The sequence below is a fragment of the Theropithecus gelada genome, chromosome 5 (genome assembly GCF_003255815.1).
Source record: "Theropithecus gelada isolate Dixy chromosome 5, Tgel_1.0, whole genome shotgun sequence".
NCBI lineage: Eukaryota > Metazoa > Chordata > Mammalia > Primates > Cercopithecidae > Theropithecus > Theropithecus gelada.
In genome coordinates, this window is record NC_037672.1 from 53998579 (window position 1) to 54016659 (window position 18081).

At 38.7% G+C, this 18081-nt stretch overlaps 1 protein-coding gene across 2 annotated transcripts; it reads right to left on the bottom strand.

Moving 5' to 3' along the window:
• Positions 1–1353: 1353 nt before the first annotated feature.
• MEPE (matrix extracellular phosphoglycoprotein) lies at positions 1354–15404 on the bottom strand. 2 transcript variants are annotated; one of them, XM_025386317.1, is made up of 4 exons: positions 15365–15404; positions 13629–13694; positions 9724–9777; positions 1354–3188 (listed from the first exon to the last, which is right to left on the bottom strand). In XM_025386317.1, the coding sequence occupies exons 2-4, from the start codon at positions 13680–13682 to the stop codon at positions 1722–1724; spliced, it is 1575 nt and encodes a 524-aa protein (XP_025242102.1). In that variant the 5' UTR covers positions 13683–13694; positions 15365–15404; the 3' UTR covers positions 1354–1721. The 2 variants fall into 2 exon arrangements, with proteins under 2 accessions (XP_025242102.1, XP_025242101.1); XM_025386316.1 differs by lacking the exon at positions 15365–15404 and adding an exon at positions 8632–8724 and having other exon boundaries at positions 13629–13688.
• Positions 15405–18081: the final 2677 nt, after the last annotated feature.

Here is an 18081-nt window from a genome sequence, read left to right on the forward strand (position 1 = left end):
TGATTGTTTAAGAGTAAACACTCTGAAACCAGACTCCTTGGGTATAAATCCTAGCAAATACTTACAGATCTGTGTCTTTTTCTTCATTTATAGAATGGGGGTAATAATGGTAACCATATTATAGAGTATTTGTATGGATGAAAGGACTTCACAGAGCATGGCTCATGGTATCTATGCAAATCGTGTTAGCCATTATTATTTGTGTATGTTGAGAGTCTGATTTATTCAATAGCTTATATGGCCACTTTCATTTAGTAAATGAAGCACCCTCTATCTACCCAATGTGGGAGTTTAGATTTTTTGAAGGTGCCATAATATATTGACATTGACTTGACTTTTGCTACATACATTATTCAACTTAATAATTTGGGTGCTGTACAGAATGTCTCAGTCATGATTTCTGTTGTTTGGGAACTTACATGTTAAAGGGAAAACGTGTGCACTTTTCTTTCTCTATTCTCTACCTCTTTCTTTTCTTCTCTTGACCTTGCTCATTTGAAGGAATGTAAAAAATGGAGAGGTATATCAATTACAAATTCAATTCAGCTACCAATAACAGCGGCAACAAAATTCCAAACAGTCACTTAAAAAGAGCATTCTTTTTCTCACAGGACAAAGATTCTGGAGGCAGGAAGCTGATGATGGAGCTGGTTCAGTAGCTCCTCTAGGATCATTTTGTCCTTTCCTTCATGGCCACAACATGACTGCTCCTCCAGGCATCAGGTTCATGTCAAGCCAAGAAAAGGGCAAGAAAGGAGAAAGGATGGTATACCAGCTATATAAATTCTTCTTATCAGGAGGCACAAGAGCTTTCCAGAGCTCTTCCCCGTTCCCTAACCGAGGAGACTTACGTCTAGTTTCCAGAACAGTGTCACAAAGCCATTAATAGCTGGAAAAACCTCTACACTGAAAGACAAGAGAAAGAAATAGCCTGGAAATGATTTGGGATCAGCCAGTGAATGATATTTCTCAAACTAAGTTTTTGTTTTGGCTTTGCATTTGTGTTTCTCCTCAAATTCGCCCTCTTGCCCTCCCTCTACCCTATAGTCCTCTTTGTCTGGAAGGAGGTAGAACTGAGAAAAATGAAAACATGGAGATTTGTTTCAGGAGCTAATATTTGCTGCAGAATATGTGCAACATGTGCAACAGAGGAAAGAGTGGAAGAAGATATGAAGTAGGATCTCTGTATCAGCACAAATGGAGGTCAGAGGGGAAAGGAAAGGCTGGCTCAAGCAGAGAGGGTGGAGGAGCACAGTTGAGATTTCCCCAGCGGATCAATTTCATAGGCACTCCCTGTGCTGGAGGCAGAGCTAAGCTTGTTGCCTCTGAAATGAAGCACCACAGACAACAGAGTTTCTTATAGATCACTTAATACAAATTATCATCAAGAGATACTGTTTATTTTCATGTCTACAGAGCAAACAACATAGAAGGCATTTGTGACATTCACAAGCTATTTTTAAATGACACCTACTCAAATGTTACCTATTTCATAAATCTGTAATGATTTTTTTTTCTTAAAAACATTATAGCTTTAATAGAATTTTATACTGTGACTGTTAAGATAGCAAAAATTCCCCCAAGGAGACCGGGATTCTTGGCTCACTCATTTCTTCACTCTGTCCTCTCTTCACCTGGTCAGCTGTCAGGTGGTTCTCCTGTACGTCAACTCACAGGTGATGAGGTCTTCAGACCGTCACCCTGCTAGAACTCCTGGTGGACTAGTCACCATCGCTCTCACTTGAACTGCCACTGTCAGATGACTCACTACTGTCGTCCCTTCTACGGGAACTAAACCTCCTGTTGGAATACGGTTGTCTACCCCAGGAGCCTTTCCCATGCGGCACACCCTTATTCCGTGTAGGATTATTTTGTCTATGGGGTACATAATGATATTTTCTGCTGTGTGTTATATTCTCATTACTGGGGCCATTAAGGGAATCCATTTCGGTTTTGATTTCATTATCAAGACCACGAGAAGGAATGGGCAGGCCCTGACTTTTGCCCTTACTAGGAAACCTTTGTTTTTCATGTAAGGTTGCTTGGTTCCTATTAGAGTCATCTACACCCTTTCTGGCACTGCCTTTGCCGTTTTTAGGAATTTCATTATAATTGGTACTTTCAGTTGCATCACTACTGCCTTCTTTTCTTTTCTCTTTTGAGGGTGCAGGAGGGTAATGAAACTCAACCTTCCCTTGGTGAGCATTTTGGCCGCCAACATCCACTCTGTTTCCTTCTCTTCCAGGGAGTTCCTTAAAATTGGTACTACCCATGATATCGTTGTTGCCCTCTACAAGACTGACATCAACAGCATCTGCCTCTTTCGCAGTTTCATCCCCAGTTCCAATGGTATTTCCGCCATTTTCTTCTCTTTCTGGGATCTCATTATAACCTGGCTCTTTTGTGTCAAGATTAGTACTCTCAGTTTCACTTGGGCCTGCAAACCCTGTTTGAATATCTTTGCCTTCTAGGTGAGGACCAGTAGCTTCTCCTTTACCAGGAATGTCTTTAAAAGGTTGGCCGTCCCCACTGAAAGGAGACATATCATTGTCCCCTCTCTCTTGAAGATCTGTGTAACCGCTGCCTTCAAAATCACTGGGGATTTTTTTGACTTTTGAGAGATGTTTTGGGTAGTCAATGTTGTGTTGAGTACGATGGGTGCTTTTGCTTTTTATTGGAACTTTCTGGACTTGGGAATCTCTTTGAGGCTTCTTTTTATCCTTCGAGTGTGCTTTAGCATAGTTCATACTTGCTGGAATTTTGTTTAGAACATTCTTAGGTTTGTTCTGTTTGTTTTCTTCCCCCAGGAGTTTAATTGCAGTTACTGGCCCCATTATATGTTGCATGTTATTTCTGATGAGAGCTGCGCCATATTCTTCTTGGTCATGTAGTTTGCTGATAGCATCATCTCCATTCGCAAACTGTTTATTCCCAGTTGACTTAGGATAAATTGACATCCTCAGGCCATTGTGAATATTCTCTTTGTTACTGATACTATATTCTTTATTCAGTCTCTGTCTATTTGTGAAATAATTTTGAGATTTACTACTTCCGTTATTCTCACTGGCTTCAGAAAGGGACAAATCTTTCTTTCTTTCCTGTACAATATTTTCTTTAGATGATAGCTCTTGATTTCTTCTCTTGCCCAAATGGTGAAGACCAATATTGTCTTTGTTTTTCTCTTCCTGCTAAAATACAATTTTCAATACGAAGTGATTATTTCATGTAAAATTTTAAAAATATAATAATTCTTAGGCAATATAAAAACCATCCACCAGATATTTAATAAAAAGGATCTATTAACTCAACAGAGGTTTACTGGTAGAGGTCATTCTAGAATGGTCAAATCAGGTTTCATGGAGAAAGAAGAATGAACTAGGCTTGAAAAACGGGTAATATTCAAATATGCAGAAGGGAAATTGTGAGAATATTTTAAGAATAAGTGGCATATTCAATTGTTTGGAAGCAGGACACAATTGAGACATAATATGATTAAGCCTACAGAGTGGGAATAGTGAGTCATTGCAAGCAAAATGGATTTCATATATTAAAATTAGTTCTCTCTCTCTCTCTTTTCTTTCCTTCAATCTGATCATCAGAGGTATTCATCTGCCTAAAAGAAAGAGTATTTTCTTTTTCTTTCCTTTCTTTCTTGCTTCTTTTTAAACAGAAAATCTGCAAATAGAAGAATCTTCTGACATTTAAAAGAAAAGTCCCTGGGAGAATAATGGGATGAAAAAGAGAAAGCAGAGCAGGAGAATAAAGTATTTATATCTATATTTCAATTCATTCTTTTTTTTGGTGGGGGAAGGGGCAGGATCTGTGAAGATGCTGCTCCATATCCTGGGTTTTATCACCCTTGGGTGCAGTCAACTTTCAGTAAGCTTGGCAGAACAATGCGGTCAGGAAGAAAGAGCTGAGATTGACTGTACCCTATGCCACTCGCTATTTCTCTGCAGCATAGGCTAAATATAGAAGTGTCTGAGCATCTGGTCTGCAGATTTCCAGAGAGTGTTGCCATAGAGGAAGTGAAATGGGTCTAAAAGGAGCAGCGTAGATGGAGTACATACTAGGGACAAATGTGAGTCATACTCAAACAGAGAGAAGTCTAAATTGCCCATGGGAGCTGAGACCGAGTCACCACTGGGCCCCAGTCAAGGCTATACTGATTGAATCCTAAGCTATGGTAGCCAACCACTTCATTTTAGAATGAAGCAGGGCAAGACACATTCAAGTGGTTAGGCAACATTATCCCATGCATATCTGAAGGTTCCAAGTCTTCCTCTTCACTATGGTGTAAGCCATGTTGTCCATTTGGTGCACGGTATGTAGTGGATGGTGTAAGCCACACACCTGGATGCCATCTTAGAGGGAGAAGGAGGGGGAGTGAGGATCTGAGCATTTTTAACTAAAGAGACTGATTTATTTAAATAAACTATTTTAATTATTAGATAACCTTAAGTTTAAACAGACTGAATTTAATTTCTGCACATTCCCTTGCTCCTCCATGAGGAGCTCTTGAGCAACAGAACGATTATAGACAGACTAAATGTCATTTTTTCTTTTCACCTCCAAATTGTAGGATGAGCTGGAATATATAACATCCCTATATGGGCCTTTGAACTGATGAGTAATATGAAATCAACATAAGAGATATTTATTGAGAGAGTGGAACATGGAAAAAATTAGGCTGGGTGCTGCATGTTCTAAGCAATATCTGGTGATATTCATTGGCAAAGGCAGTGATCCTGAGGGGTATGGAGGGTGGGGGCAGGTCTGTGAGGCAGAGACATCGTAACCAATTAGGTCTGCACAGACAAACAGAGTGCCGGAGACTTGTAGAAGATGGAATGCCAGGGTGAAGAGTTTGGTTTTATTTTGTAGAGTGTGAAGAGCTAGTGAAAGTTCATAGGAGATTAACAAAATACAAATTAAGGATTTAGGAGGAACAGTGGTACGAAAGAACATGTAGGAAGCTTTTGCAGTATCCAGTAATGAGATGTAATCACTTGGATTAGGATTATACCAAAGAAAAACATTACAAAGAAAAAAAACCCTTCTTTTGGTGCCCAAGCAGAAAAAGCCTTAATAACTAAAACGGACTGGAATGTTAACATGTAAAAATGAAGACAGGGTGAAAAAGACAAGGACTTTAATGTTAGACATATTGATGTTAAGGGAATATAGAACCTGAGCTCAAAAAGCAATATACAGTTAGAGATAGAGAATTGGGTATCACAGGTTCTTGGGGGGTCCCAGTACGAGTCCTTCCCAGTTTTCATAGCCTATGGTCAACTCTTCTTTCCTTGAACATCTTACAGGCTAATTGTTTATTCCTTTAAGATTCTATTGTTTCACTTATATATAGTTGTAATTTTTTCAATAAATTTTTAACTTGAAACTAGTATCCATTTTTCCTGATGCAACACCTAATAAGGTTATTTCTTCTTTCCTATGAAACCCTCCCAACATTTGAAAAAGTTTAGTTTTCCTTCGAACTCACTGGTGGCTTTCTCTTCTCCAGGTTGACACTACAGTTCTCTTGTGTTAGGTGATTACATTCAGACCCATCACCTGATGATGAATTCCCTTTTGTTTGTGCAGTCCCAAATCAGACCTTGACTCTGATGGCACCTGATCAGCCCCAAGCATGGGAATTCATCCGCTTCCTTGCCTTGACCACAGCCCTATTTTTACTAATAACAGTTTAATTTTGTGCTGTCTTTTTTGACCACCACTTCAATTTGTTGGCTCTTGTCAAGCATGTGGACATCTTAGATGTGTTCATTAAAGATGTCAGAATACACGAGAGCTCCCTGATGGAGAGAAAAAGAGCATGCAGCCAGAAGCTCACAGTATTTGGTCAAGTGCGTAGGGAGGGTAGCAAAGAAGATAGAAAAACCAAATGCAGGCTGGGGTGGTGGCTCACGCCTGTAATCTCAGCACTTTGGGAGGCTGAGGTGGGTGGATCATGAGGTCAGGAGATCGAGACCATCCTGGCCAACATGGTGAAACCCCGTCTCTACTAAAAAAAATACAAAAAATTAGCCAAGCACGCGGGTGCCAGTAGTCCCAGGTACACAGGAGGCTGAGGCAGGAGAATGGTGTGAACCCGGGAGGCGGAGCTTGCAGTGAGCTGAGATCGCGCAGGATCATAGGGAATGTGTTGAGTGAAATAGCAGGCAGGAATTGCCAAATTGTCTTTCTTAATCCCTCAGTCTAGTGCTCACGAAAGTAGCTGTGCTATGGAAAGAGCACATGCATTAGAATGAGTTGCCTCACTGCCATTTATGGGCTGTGTGATCTTGGGAGCATCATTTCACTTCTCTGAGCCTTAGCTTTTTTTAGCTGTAAAATAAAAATGATATCTACCTTTCAATATTTTGGGAAGAATTAAATGATTTTTATTAAATAATGCATGTAAAGCATACAGAACTGGGCATAGCCCTTTAATGAATGATAGTTTCTTTCCTAGATAATATTAATGATAGTCATGTGATTACTGGATGCACAGAGGTTCTCCCAGTCTCTGGACTTCTCTAATATTGGTTTTAGAGGCAGATGAAGATGGACAAACTCTGGACCCCCTGCTCCTGTATTGGCCAATTGTCACCCTCAGGCTGTGTGTTCTGCAAGCTTGTAGCCGTTGATGGGATGTTATCTGAAATATATTTTGATTGGACTCTCCCTCTCTTTTTGCTCCCAAACAGAGGTACTGTTCTGCTTGGAGGACTGTCTGCTTTTATACATGTATCTTATTAACCGCTGGAAGTAGTGCGGAAATTGTTGAATCAGCTCACATTTGAATCTCAAAATAAAAATGACTTTTAGAAGTGCCCTATACTTTTAAGAAGCTGGCTAATATGTGGTCTGCAAAAGTGCCAATGTGTAATATTTGTAAAATATAATTTGAAATTACTTATTTGTAAAAGTTATGGCATTATTGTTCATTAATTTTTTAAATATTGGTGGGTATATTCTGAAATAAGATTTTGCCATGAGAAAAAAATAGAAATAAACTTTGTAATATATCACTAAACAAAAAGTATTTTAAATATTTGACTTGAGTAATTGAGTCTCAGAAAGTTTTACTTGGACATTTATGTTTTCCTTTGCAATCAAGTTCATTGTTGTTTACTCATTACTAATATAACCTTTTGAGTTAAACACTAAATCTAAAATCAGTAGGTTATAGTAATCTCTTCATAATTTTTTCTCCCTCTTGTCTGAAGTGGGAAGTTATGTTTTATTTTTGGTGCTTTTCTGCTTTTAAGAAAAGTAACATATACACTAATGAATTGTGTGCATTTTATTAGAAGACTGAATAGTCTTCTATATTAGAAGACCAAATGAAAACATGAAACAACTTTTAACCTGTGGTCTATGATGGCTATTTTTGCATTGAAGAAAATATCAAAAATAGAAAGAAACTTTTCTTACATTTGCTTGTGTTAAATGATTTCTGACTGTTCGGTGGTCCGTGTACCAGTTGGCTGACTGCTTCTCTATGCTCTGTTTTTCGGTCTCCATGCTTTGATTCCTATGAGTTTTTCACGGAGAATGGCCTCACCCACTCACTTCTGTTTGCTCAAATCCTACTCATCCTCCATGGCCCAGTGCAATTGTTTCCATTATGAACACCACAGGCTAGGAACTAATTTTTTTCCACTCCAAGCCCCTAAAGCATGATCTTTTTTCTCTTCTGGATACTACTCACATAGCACCTCCCACATTCTGTGGTGTTTCACAATAATTTCTGTAAGCGCCTTTTGTTTCTTTTCTAACTCTAAGATCCTGGAGAGAAAGAATTTGTTTCTCAGTCGTTTTATCTCACATAGTATCTTACACACAAGTTAAGAACTCCACATGTATTTGTCAAATGGATATGTTTTAAGTTATTTACAGTTAGATGTAGTCTTAGAGATGTCATCTAAAGGATATTGATGGCAGAAGAAAATAACATTCTGAAGGGAAACAAACTATTGCTTCCATGGGGAATAAAACCAGATTTGGAAAAAGTCAATAACCCTTTTTCTGATGGTATTTCAAGCTATTTCCAGCCCTTTGGCCAATGAATCTACAAGAAGGGACTGAGTGAAAAGAATTATTGTCATTGCAGTGACAAGGGCCTCATTCTTTTACTTCTGAGCAACCCAACACAGATGGAGTTACCCATGGAATGAATTTAAGAGACAGTAAAATGTGTCACTCATTAGGCCAAAATGGTTTCTCCTCTTAGCCATTCCCTGCTGAGATCCCCACCGTCAGAGCGCATGGTAGAATATGTCAAGGAAACTTCCTTATAAAACACCAAACGTTACTTAGAAGCAATAACACAGCAGCCCATGGGCACCTGGGGTTCATGAGTATCACACCTGCAGCTGCAGGTCCTGAAGCAGAGCGAGATGTGGGCCAAGGCATGGGTTGGGGATCAGGAAGATTCTGGGACCCAGAGTTTTGTAGTAGAGAGGCTTGAGGAGCCCGGGGAGTGAGGGAAGGGACAAAAAGTGTCAGCCTTAAGACAGAAACCCCAGAGCAAGCAAAAGTAAACTTCACCTCCCCTACATTTTCCTCTAGGGCTAGTCCAGAGTTTAGTCATGCTAAGAATGGTCATTCAGAGATTCAGCTTACCTTTACATCAGTTTGATTTTTCTTCCCAGGTGACATGTAAACACACTTAAAAACATAATGTCCATGTTTCTCATGGTGACCCTTGTATGTTATCTACAAAAACACAACATTATATTAAGGCACATTTATCTCTTACAAAGAAATTTTTGAGCTCTCTTTTTAATCCTATGAGAAACTTTAAAACTTGGGTGAAGCTGAATTCTGCCTCTGACAAATGGTAGTACTTCTTATAACCACAGGAGGGTGTGTGTCAGCCAGCTCCCAAAGACAGCAACTTGTTCCTTCTCTCTTTTCTACATAACTCTAAATCCGTTTTCCCGAAGGGCCTGTCAACTGTTTTCTGTCCTAGGGTGGATGGCTTTTATTACCAAATTTCTATGGAATTGGAGCATGTGGAAATATTTTCAGGTGGGAGGGGGTGAGAGGACCGGGAGAAAGGCAGGATTTACAATATTCATGTCTGATGTCTAATTGGCAAAACACACAGCATGAACGTTCAGGCTCTTAAGCTGGCAATGTTGGCCTTTGTAATTTTCAGCTGAGATAAAGTACAGAAGATTGTTAGTTCTTAGAACATAATTTTCTGTGATAGGCAGAAGTAAGCTGCAATTTGGTGGCATGCAAAGCAGGGAGGATTCGTTTAACTGTTTGCATATGGAAAGCTAACTCCATGGACATAGAATTCCCCATTAAGACCTGAGAGCTACCTTCCCCTTTACTCTCTTATTTATCATTCTGAGAGCCAAGTGTTTGTCAGGTGCATGTGTGGGAAAATATTGTTTGCTAGTAGCAGTGTTCCCAAATTCTTACTCTCTTAGCCCCGAGAAGGTTGCCTGGCAAAGCATTGTTTCATTTGAAGGAAGAAATCATATTGGAGAGAAATAAATCTCTATTCACAATGTTTTCCTCTTTTCTGTCACACATGGTGTGTGAATTACAATACCTGATTGACTAGAAAGTGCCAATATTATGTTGTATAATTTTGCACTTCCATTCAAAGTGCCCAAGACTATTTTGACAGTTACACTTTTCTCTCACTGACTTTTTCTTTACAGAGCCGAAATAGAGTTATTTGAGATGAATTCTGTTTACCCTCTGCTCTTCCACACAGCTTTGCTTAGTTTTCTCTGTCTGTGGTTGAAATGTCTGAAAGGAAACAAGAAACAAAACTTCACCCACTAGAACATTCTATTTCATTAACTTCATTAAACAAACGTTTCATTTATTTTTCTCTCACTGGGTTGTATTATTCAATGTGGAAAATCATTCTAACCAAAAGAAGATTGACACATTCATTGCGTTAATATTTGTTTCAGTATTACGAAAGACAGTGCCAACTTTCTGCCCCCAGAGGGAGACAATGCCTTCTCCACTACAGAACTGGATTCAAGCTCAGACAACCGCTAAGTGGGTGTGCTGGGGGAGAAGGGAGGGATGGCACCCCAGATGAAGGAGCTTGGCTGCCATCGGAATCCACTGAAAAAGAAGTTTTCACTGGCAAACTGGGAGCTGTTAAATATAAGTGAACTAAAATCAGAGTTTGACGATTTAAATTATATGTGTGCATTAATTATATAAGTTGAGTAACTGTAATATTGAATTAAGGTATGAGGCTGTTGATGGCCCAGGGAGAGTCAAACCATAGCTGTTCACATGAGGGGTAGGATCACACCTAAGAATAAAAGCTTATTGCTGCCAGATGTTTCATTCTGAGAAGGAAAAATGGAGGTGGCCAGCAAATTAGGACAAATTCTTTTTCTTGGTTTGACATAAAGTGTCAAAATTCCTTGAGGGTAGCATAGGGTGAAGGGTAGCTATTGAAGCACAGAAAGGGCAGAAGTGAAGAAAGAATAGACCCCGGCAGTTTGTCCCAGGCCTTTGGGCTAAAGTTTGTATACCACAGGAAAGCATGCAGAACAGGAACCATAAATCTGGGAGCAAGTGTTTTATGAAAGGAATAGATGTAACAATTCTTTAATTCTCAGTATTTTTCATTTACCTGTTTCTTTTAGAAACTCCTAGCCTATCTCAGATGTGGCACCGGGAACCAATGGGCGGACTGGGTCGTGTTTGAATGGGTGTGCTACAGCGGAAGCAGGCATCACGGTGGATCAATCGTATAAAAGAGAGAACCCCTTAAGGGAAAGATTGAATAAAGAGATAAACAGAAAGAGGGCCACCTAGGCCAGCTGTCATATTTACCTGCAAAGTGTTCTTCCTGAAGAAGCTGTAAGTTTCTATATTTTGTTTAATACAGACAGGTTGTTCCTTGCACTAAGATATTGGGAATGTCCAGGCTTGCTCTAAGCGCCTTTAAATCTCCAGCTCAATCTGAACTGATTCCTTCATTTCCCAAACTCATTTGTCCTCTGTGTTCAGACCGGGTTTGGGTGAAGGAGGCCTGGCATGAGACTGAGGGGTAGAAGGAGAGAGAAGCCAGGGTATGTCCTTCTTTGCTCTTTCTTTTTGGGGCTGCATCTCTAGAACCAGGTACATCTCCTTTGTGGTCCTAGTTCCCCCACCCAGGGGCCTAGGAGCAGCACCTTTTTTTTCCCTCCAGCCCTACGAGTGGTGGTAACTTTGATCCTTGGGTGGTCTCACCACCCCTGGTTGGCCTTTCTGTTCTTCCTTATACTTTATAGCTAGTTTCCCTTAGACAGTCCCTCTACTGAGCTCTCTGTAGTGAATTTTGTTTTCCGGACTGGACTCTGGCGGATAAAATCATCTTCAAAATATGAAACTCAGAAGTTTAGAAAGCACCTCCATGGCTGGACTCCAAGGCATAGCAGGCTAATATTCTATTCCATTCTAGAAAATAACAATAGTTTATCAATAACGCCTTCTATTTATAGGATACTTTATAGTTTGTAAATTGCTTTTGTACACATAATCTCATTTGAGTCCCAAAGTAACCCTTATAAGATAAGCAGTGGAAGAAACAGAATTGTCTACACTCATACAGTTGGTAGTTGCAGTAGAAGTAGAGAAGATATTTTGATTTAAATCTTCTGCCTCAAAGTCCCAGGGTTAAAATAATAAATTTTTAAATGACTAAATACGAAAAAGCATTTAGTAATAAGAGGAAATGTTCCTAAACTTTATATTAATTATCTTCAAGGCATATTTTATAGTTTTATCCTTTATTGCATTTCTTATGTTGATTCTTATATAATCGTGTGAATATAAATTTGGACCATTATATCACTCTTCAAAAATATAAAAACTGTGCAAACAGTTCTGGAAATTGGACTATAGGAAGAAGAAAGCATAAAAATGAGATGGGCAGATACTAAGCAAAAGAAAGAAATCATAGTATGGGGTATCAGGGATCTTCTTACAGAACACGCACACACATAAGGGTTAGAAGCATACTTGACAATATAGAGTACCTAGGTACAGTTTTGATTTGTTGTGACTTACAACAAAGTCTTTCTAGTCTAACTGCATGTTGATGAATATTAACTGAATTGCATAGCCTAATAAACATTCATTTTCTTCCTTTTAAAAATCTTTTAGAATTTGGCTTGTAATTCCAAGACGTATGCAAGTGACTGAGTATATACTAGTTTCTTAAGCCACCAATCTATCATTTAAAAATTTAGGTAATTACTAAAATGGCATCTTTATACCTGGAAAAAAACATCATATTTAATGATTCACAGTTACAAATATTGCCTCTGCATCCTTGCTGAGCTGCTTTCATTTGAAATATGCATCTCTCCCTTCTCCCCACTATACCCTCAGGCAGATGTCCTGGGCTTGAATGTGGCCCTGTAACGGAGGTGGCACTGTCTGCCTCTGGGGAGGAAAGCTGGCATCCTCTTCTGATCAGTGGTCACTGAATCGATGTTGACATAGCACATTTACTGGAAAATGATGAGAAAGCCCCACTCCAGCTGTTTCTTGGAATACGTTGCTCAAAATAAAGTCTTCAGCTGGCTGACTTGAGCTGGGACAGCAAGACTCATTCTTCCACCGCGAGAGGTGGGAGAGACACCTGAGCCTCTAGGCCTTGATTGAGTGAGGTCTGTGCATGGGGCCTCGCAAATGCGTGTTGTGAGCAGTACAGGCCCCACAGGACTGTACTGCACACCCTTGTTGCACAGAGTGTGTGGAGAAGGGAACACATTTCCCCAACTTTCACTGCCTTCCACGTGGCCCTCGGCTGCCTGGTCATCCTCATCAGCCTGGTTACCCTACTAGTCACCCACTCACTCAGGACCTATATATAAGTATGACTGGCAATGGGATGACAATTTGTTTCCATGGTTCTCCAACCAAAAAGGTTGTTCTGATAAGTTAGGATGCTGCTCAGACATTATCTAATTAGCACTGTGTCTGCATTGCAGAAAATAACTAACACTCAGCATTTTCACAAGATAATTTGGTCACATCCTGAATATTCAACTGGGTGAGTCAGAGGGAAGAAAAGACACACAGGGAAGTAGGAGCTTGATTTGGGCTAAGCTTGGGGGTACTACATCCCATCTGTAGCCTCACTGATGAAGAGAAAAATCACGACTAGGATCCCACAGTATTGGGGTGTTGCAAGAAAAACAGAAGAGTTCTTGTCTCTTTGTATTTTTATCTATCTGCTAAATCTAGTTGGTTAGCTTTAAAACATTCATGTCAAATTCTTTAAGTTTTCAGGAAAATATTAAAAGGTTATTTTGCCACGTTATAGTTTGAGTCTTTGAGTATCACTCATTAGTATCAGCGGATTTGAAATGCTGTGGCTGCCTCCTGGTTTTCTCAAAAAATCTGGTTTTGGTGTTCCTTAAAAGGCAACGTTGTGAGATCTCATAGTTCAGCACACGTTTATTGAGAACCTCCTTGGTTAAGTGTGTTAAGTGCTGGATGCTTTCTGTTTGCTTGGTACTTTTTAAAATAAGTGAATTAGGTAGATGCTACTAATTTAAAGAAACATTGCTTGAAATAAAAACAAATGAAGAGAGCAAGAGATTATCTGAAACATAATTGAATTTGTAAATGCTTACTGGTGCTGCCCAGGTCACACTCAAAAAGAGTAGTCCCACACAGAAAACTCGCATCTTTGAGAATCTCTGTGAAAAGACAACAATATCTTACCACAAAGCATTGCCAGTTATAAACTGCGGCCGTAAGAAGAGATAAAACACATAGGAATATATAAACACCCTTCCCCTTGGCAGTTCATTTCTTTTTGTGTATGTGTGTGTATAGACCATGTAAAATTTACTTATACCCAAGTGTGGACATTTTAATCTAGGAGCTTTCATATGTCTGGTTATTCCAATGTGAAAATGAAAATTATTCAATATCATTAAAACAGTAAAGTCAGTTGATAGAAATATATTTTATAGACACATTTATTTGCTGTATCATCAGCTCTTCTTCCTCTTGTCTTTAGAAAGAGATTGTTTAATTATTTGCATAATTCAAAATGACATTAAGTTGATGCAGCAGCCCGTAACACACTCTAAGTCTGTCAGGGCAGCAGATTGCACTGTGGGGAAAGCTTATCTCCCTCCGGGCTGGTACCCTAATCTGTGTCTCATGTTCATTAGCAATGTGTCTGAATTAGTAGCCATTCATGGGCTGGAGAGTGAACTAATTTTTGCAACACTGACATTAATAGCTAACATTTATTGAATACTAAAATGAGCTAAGCACTGGGTCTAAGAATTTTGCATGCATTCAATTATTTGAGCCTCACAACAACCCTACAAGTTAGGTGGCGTTACTATGCCTGTTGTATAGATTAGGAAATAGACACAAAAAGATCAAATAACTTGCCTTATAACTCACAAATACTAAGGGGCAGAACTGGGATTAGTATCCAGGCAATGTGGCTATAGACCCAGTTTTCTTAATCAAGACTGTCTGCCACCTTAAATAACTTTCTATTCTTTTATCTCATTACAGAAAAATCCATGTGCAGTTGACTTAAAGGCTTATATTGGGCTCAACAAAATGATGTTCAAAATACTAACATTTAGTTACAAACAAAGGTATTTGTTTATGTTTTGGTAAATATACCAACAGGAACTAGTGAGCTCACTTAGGTAGCCATTAGACTGGAAAAAAGTCAACATGTCTTTGGACTATTGATCTTATTATTATATTATGAAAACAGTAAATTTATACCACTCTGAGATTTCATGAAGAAAAAATATTTTTATGGGAAAAAATAATCTAAATATTCTTGCAATCTTTAAACATCTCAAGGAAAAGCTGGTATTTGGAGAAATAAATATAGCTATTAAATATATTCTAAAATCCTAGGCTATGTTTTTCTAAATTAATGGATCTAAATTCTAACTATAGTTGACCCTTCCAAGCATTTTATAGATCAGGACAACGTAAGTAATTTATGAAATGATTTAATGCTGATCAGTAGAAATATCAACACAGACGAGGTTTCAAAGTATGAATAAGATCAGATATTCCTGATTACAGTTTGTTAAGTGAAGGGATAGAGGAAAATTAAAGTCTGAGTTACTCTGGATCTTGATAATGCTAATAACAAAAAAGGAGAAAGTTGTTATCAGATCATCAATTTTAGTTGATTATTTCTAGAGCATGGTAACACATTTCCTAGTTTATAAAGCAAAGCAACAAATAATACATAGTTGTGCTCAGCAGAGAAGATTTTCAAAGGTAATAAAAACCTACTTGGGTGGCAAGCATCTTAAAAATGTAAATAACTATAATATAAAGCTATTTGCTATCAAGAACATGAAAGCCAAATTACCTGGTATCTTTTACCTTCAGAATACCTGGCTTCTTGTTGCAGGATTAGCAGTCTCTGAGCATTTTGCTGAAATTTAAAGTTTGTTCGAGTTCCCAATGGCCAATCAGCACTGGCTCACTCAGCACTAGCAAACAATTTGTTACAAGTGCCCACAGATAACCATAGGGGGGCGAAGTAATTTTAATCTAAAAATGTGTTTGTGGTAGAGAGCTACTATCAAATGTTCCAGAAAGTGGGATAAACAGAAAATATAAATACCTCAGTTTGGACATCATGTTGTCAGATAATCAAAATTGATTTCAGAACTGCTAATTAGGACCGACTGAATACCTAACAAGTTTAGAAATGGAAAACATTTTTGCTATCATTTTATGTAGAAAGTTTATGATGTCAATTTTATCTAAATGAAATTCAGCAACATTTAACAAAAATGTTTTAGGTGCCTACTATTTGACAGGCATTGGCGAAACTACAGTGAACAAAACAAGACAGAAAAAAAAAATCCCTGTCTTCCTGGAGCTTAGAATCCAAAAAGGGAGACAGATAATAAGCAAGATAAATGAGTTAAATAGATTAGATACTGACATAGATGAAGTCTACGGAGAAAAGATATTGTGGGGAGGAACAAGCATTGGGGGTGGGGACACCGGGTTGAAATTTTAGATAGGAAGTCCTGGGACAGCCTCAATGAGAAGGTAACTTTTGAGTAAAGACCTTGCTGTGGTTTGAATGTACGTGTCCCTCCAAAATTCATATATTAGAACTTAAACCCCAAGGTGATGGTATTGAGAGATGGGCTCTTTAGAAGGTAATTAAGTCATGAGGACAGACCCCTTATGAATGGGATTAGTGACCTTATAAAAGGGCAAGAAGAAACTAGCTAGTCCCTTTTTGCCCTTCTGCTTGTCTGCAATGTGAGGACACAACATTTGTCCCCTCTGGAAATGCAGTAGCAACGTGCCATCTTGGAAGAAAAGATAGACAGCCCTCGCCAGACAATGAACATACTGGCCTCTTGATCGTGGATTTCCCAGCCTCCAGAACTGTGTGAAATAAATTTCTGTTTTTTGTAAATTACCCAGTCTGTGGTATTCTGTAGTAGCAGCATGAACAGACTCAGATAAACCTGCAGCTATATGACTGTCTATGGGAAGACCATTCCAGGAAGAAGAAATAGGAAAAATAGTGCCCCAGAAATAAAAGCCCTGTGGCTTGTTCCAGGAACAGAGAAGAGGCCACTTTGGTTAGAGAGACTGAGCAAGGGGAATAGCAGCAAATGAGGTCAGAAGGTATTAGATGGCAGATGGTATAGGACCTGTAGGTCATTGCAATGCTTTTGACATTGCTATGAGTAAGAAGAAAAGTCCTTGGATGTTTTAAACACCGGCATGATTGAGGAGTGACTGAAGTAGGAAAAAGGCAGAGAGAATGGTTAGGAAGCTCTTGCAATAATCCCAGCCAGAGAAGATGGAGGCTTGAACCTGAATACGGCAGAAGGGATAATGAGATCTGGTCATATTCTGAAGAAGTTTGGGAAAAAAAGGTAATAGGATTTGCTGAGGTACCAGATGTGGCCTGTGAGAAAATAATCAAGAATCAGGATGACACCAAGGTTTTTGTCCTGAGCAGCTGGAAGAATAAAGTTGATTTTTTTCTTCATGTTAGAAAAAATGCAGAAGAAAATGGTTTTGAGGAAAATATTGTGAGTTTGGATTTAGACATGAATTTTATAAGATGGACAATTTAGGACACTCAATTTCTTAATGAAACAAGTAACACACCTATATTAGAATGAATCTTTCCAGTGCAATTGCCTGCTCTCTTATTTTGCCCACACTGGCTACCAAAATCATTGTTGTAATAGTTTGAGAGGTTCCACTTAATCTAAAAATATTATGATACCTGTAAAGGTCATTGACATTACAACTATATATTAAAGCATCAATAAAAATGTAAGAGTTATTCAACCTATACTTTGTGATAAGAACTACCTTCTCCTACAGTGAAATATGCTTTTAACAGTTGTATATTAAATACACAAATGATATATAATAAGGTTTAAGTGTAAACTCTCAATTTCTCTCAACTCTCCAAATAGACAAAAACCAAAACATAAAACACAAACAAAACAGTCTTTCATCAGTTCTACCTGAGAAAATTGTTCCTCTTCTAGGTCAGGCTAACTCTCTCTCTCTCTCTTTTTTTTTTTTTTTAAATCATATCTGAACTCTGCAGTTCCTCTTTTGAGTGTCCAGAGCTGCTTTTCCTCCTGTCCCTCACCTCATGTCTTCTTTTTATAAAAATTTTTATTTAGGTTTGGCGGTACACGTGAAGGTTTGTTACATAGATAAACACATGTCACTGGGGTTTGTTGTACATATTACTACATCACCCCGGTATTAAGCTCAGTACCCAATAGTTATCTTTTCTGCTCCTCTCCTTCCCACCCTCCACCCTCAAATAGACCCCACTATGTGTTGTTTCCTTCTTTGTGTTCATAAGTTCTTATCATTTAGCTCCCATTTATAAGTGAGAACATGTGGTATTCGGTTTTCTGTTCCTGTGTTAGTTTCCTGAGGATAATGGCCTCCAGCTCCAGCCATGTTCCCACAAAAGACATGCTCTCTTTGTTTTTTATGACTGTATAATATTCCATGGTGTATACGTACCACATTTTCTTTATCCAGTCTGTCACTGATAAGCATTTAAGTTGATTC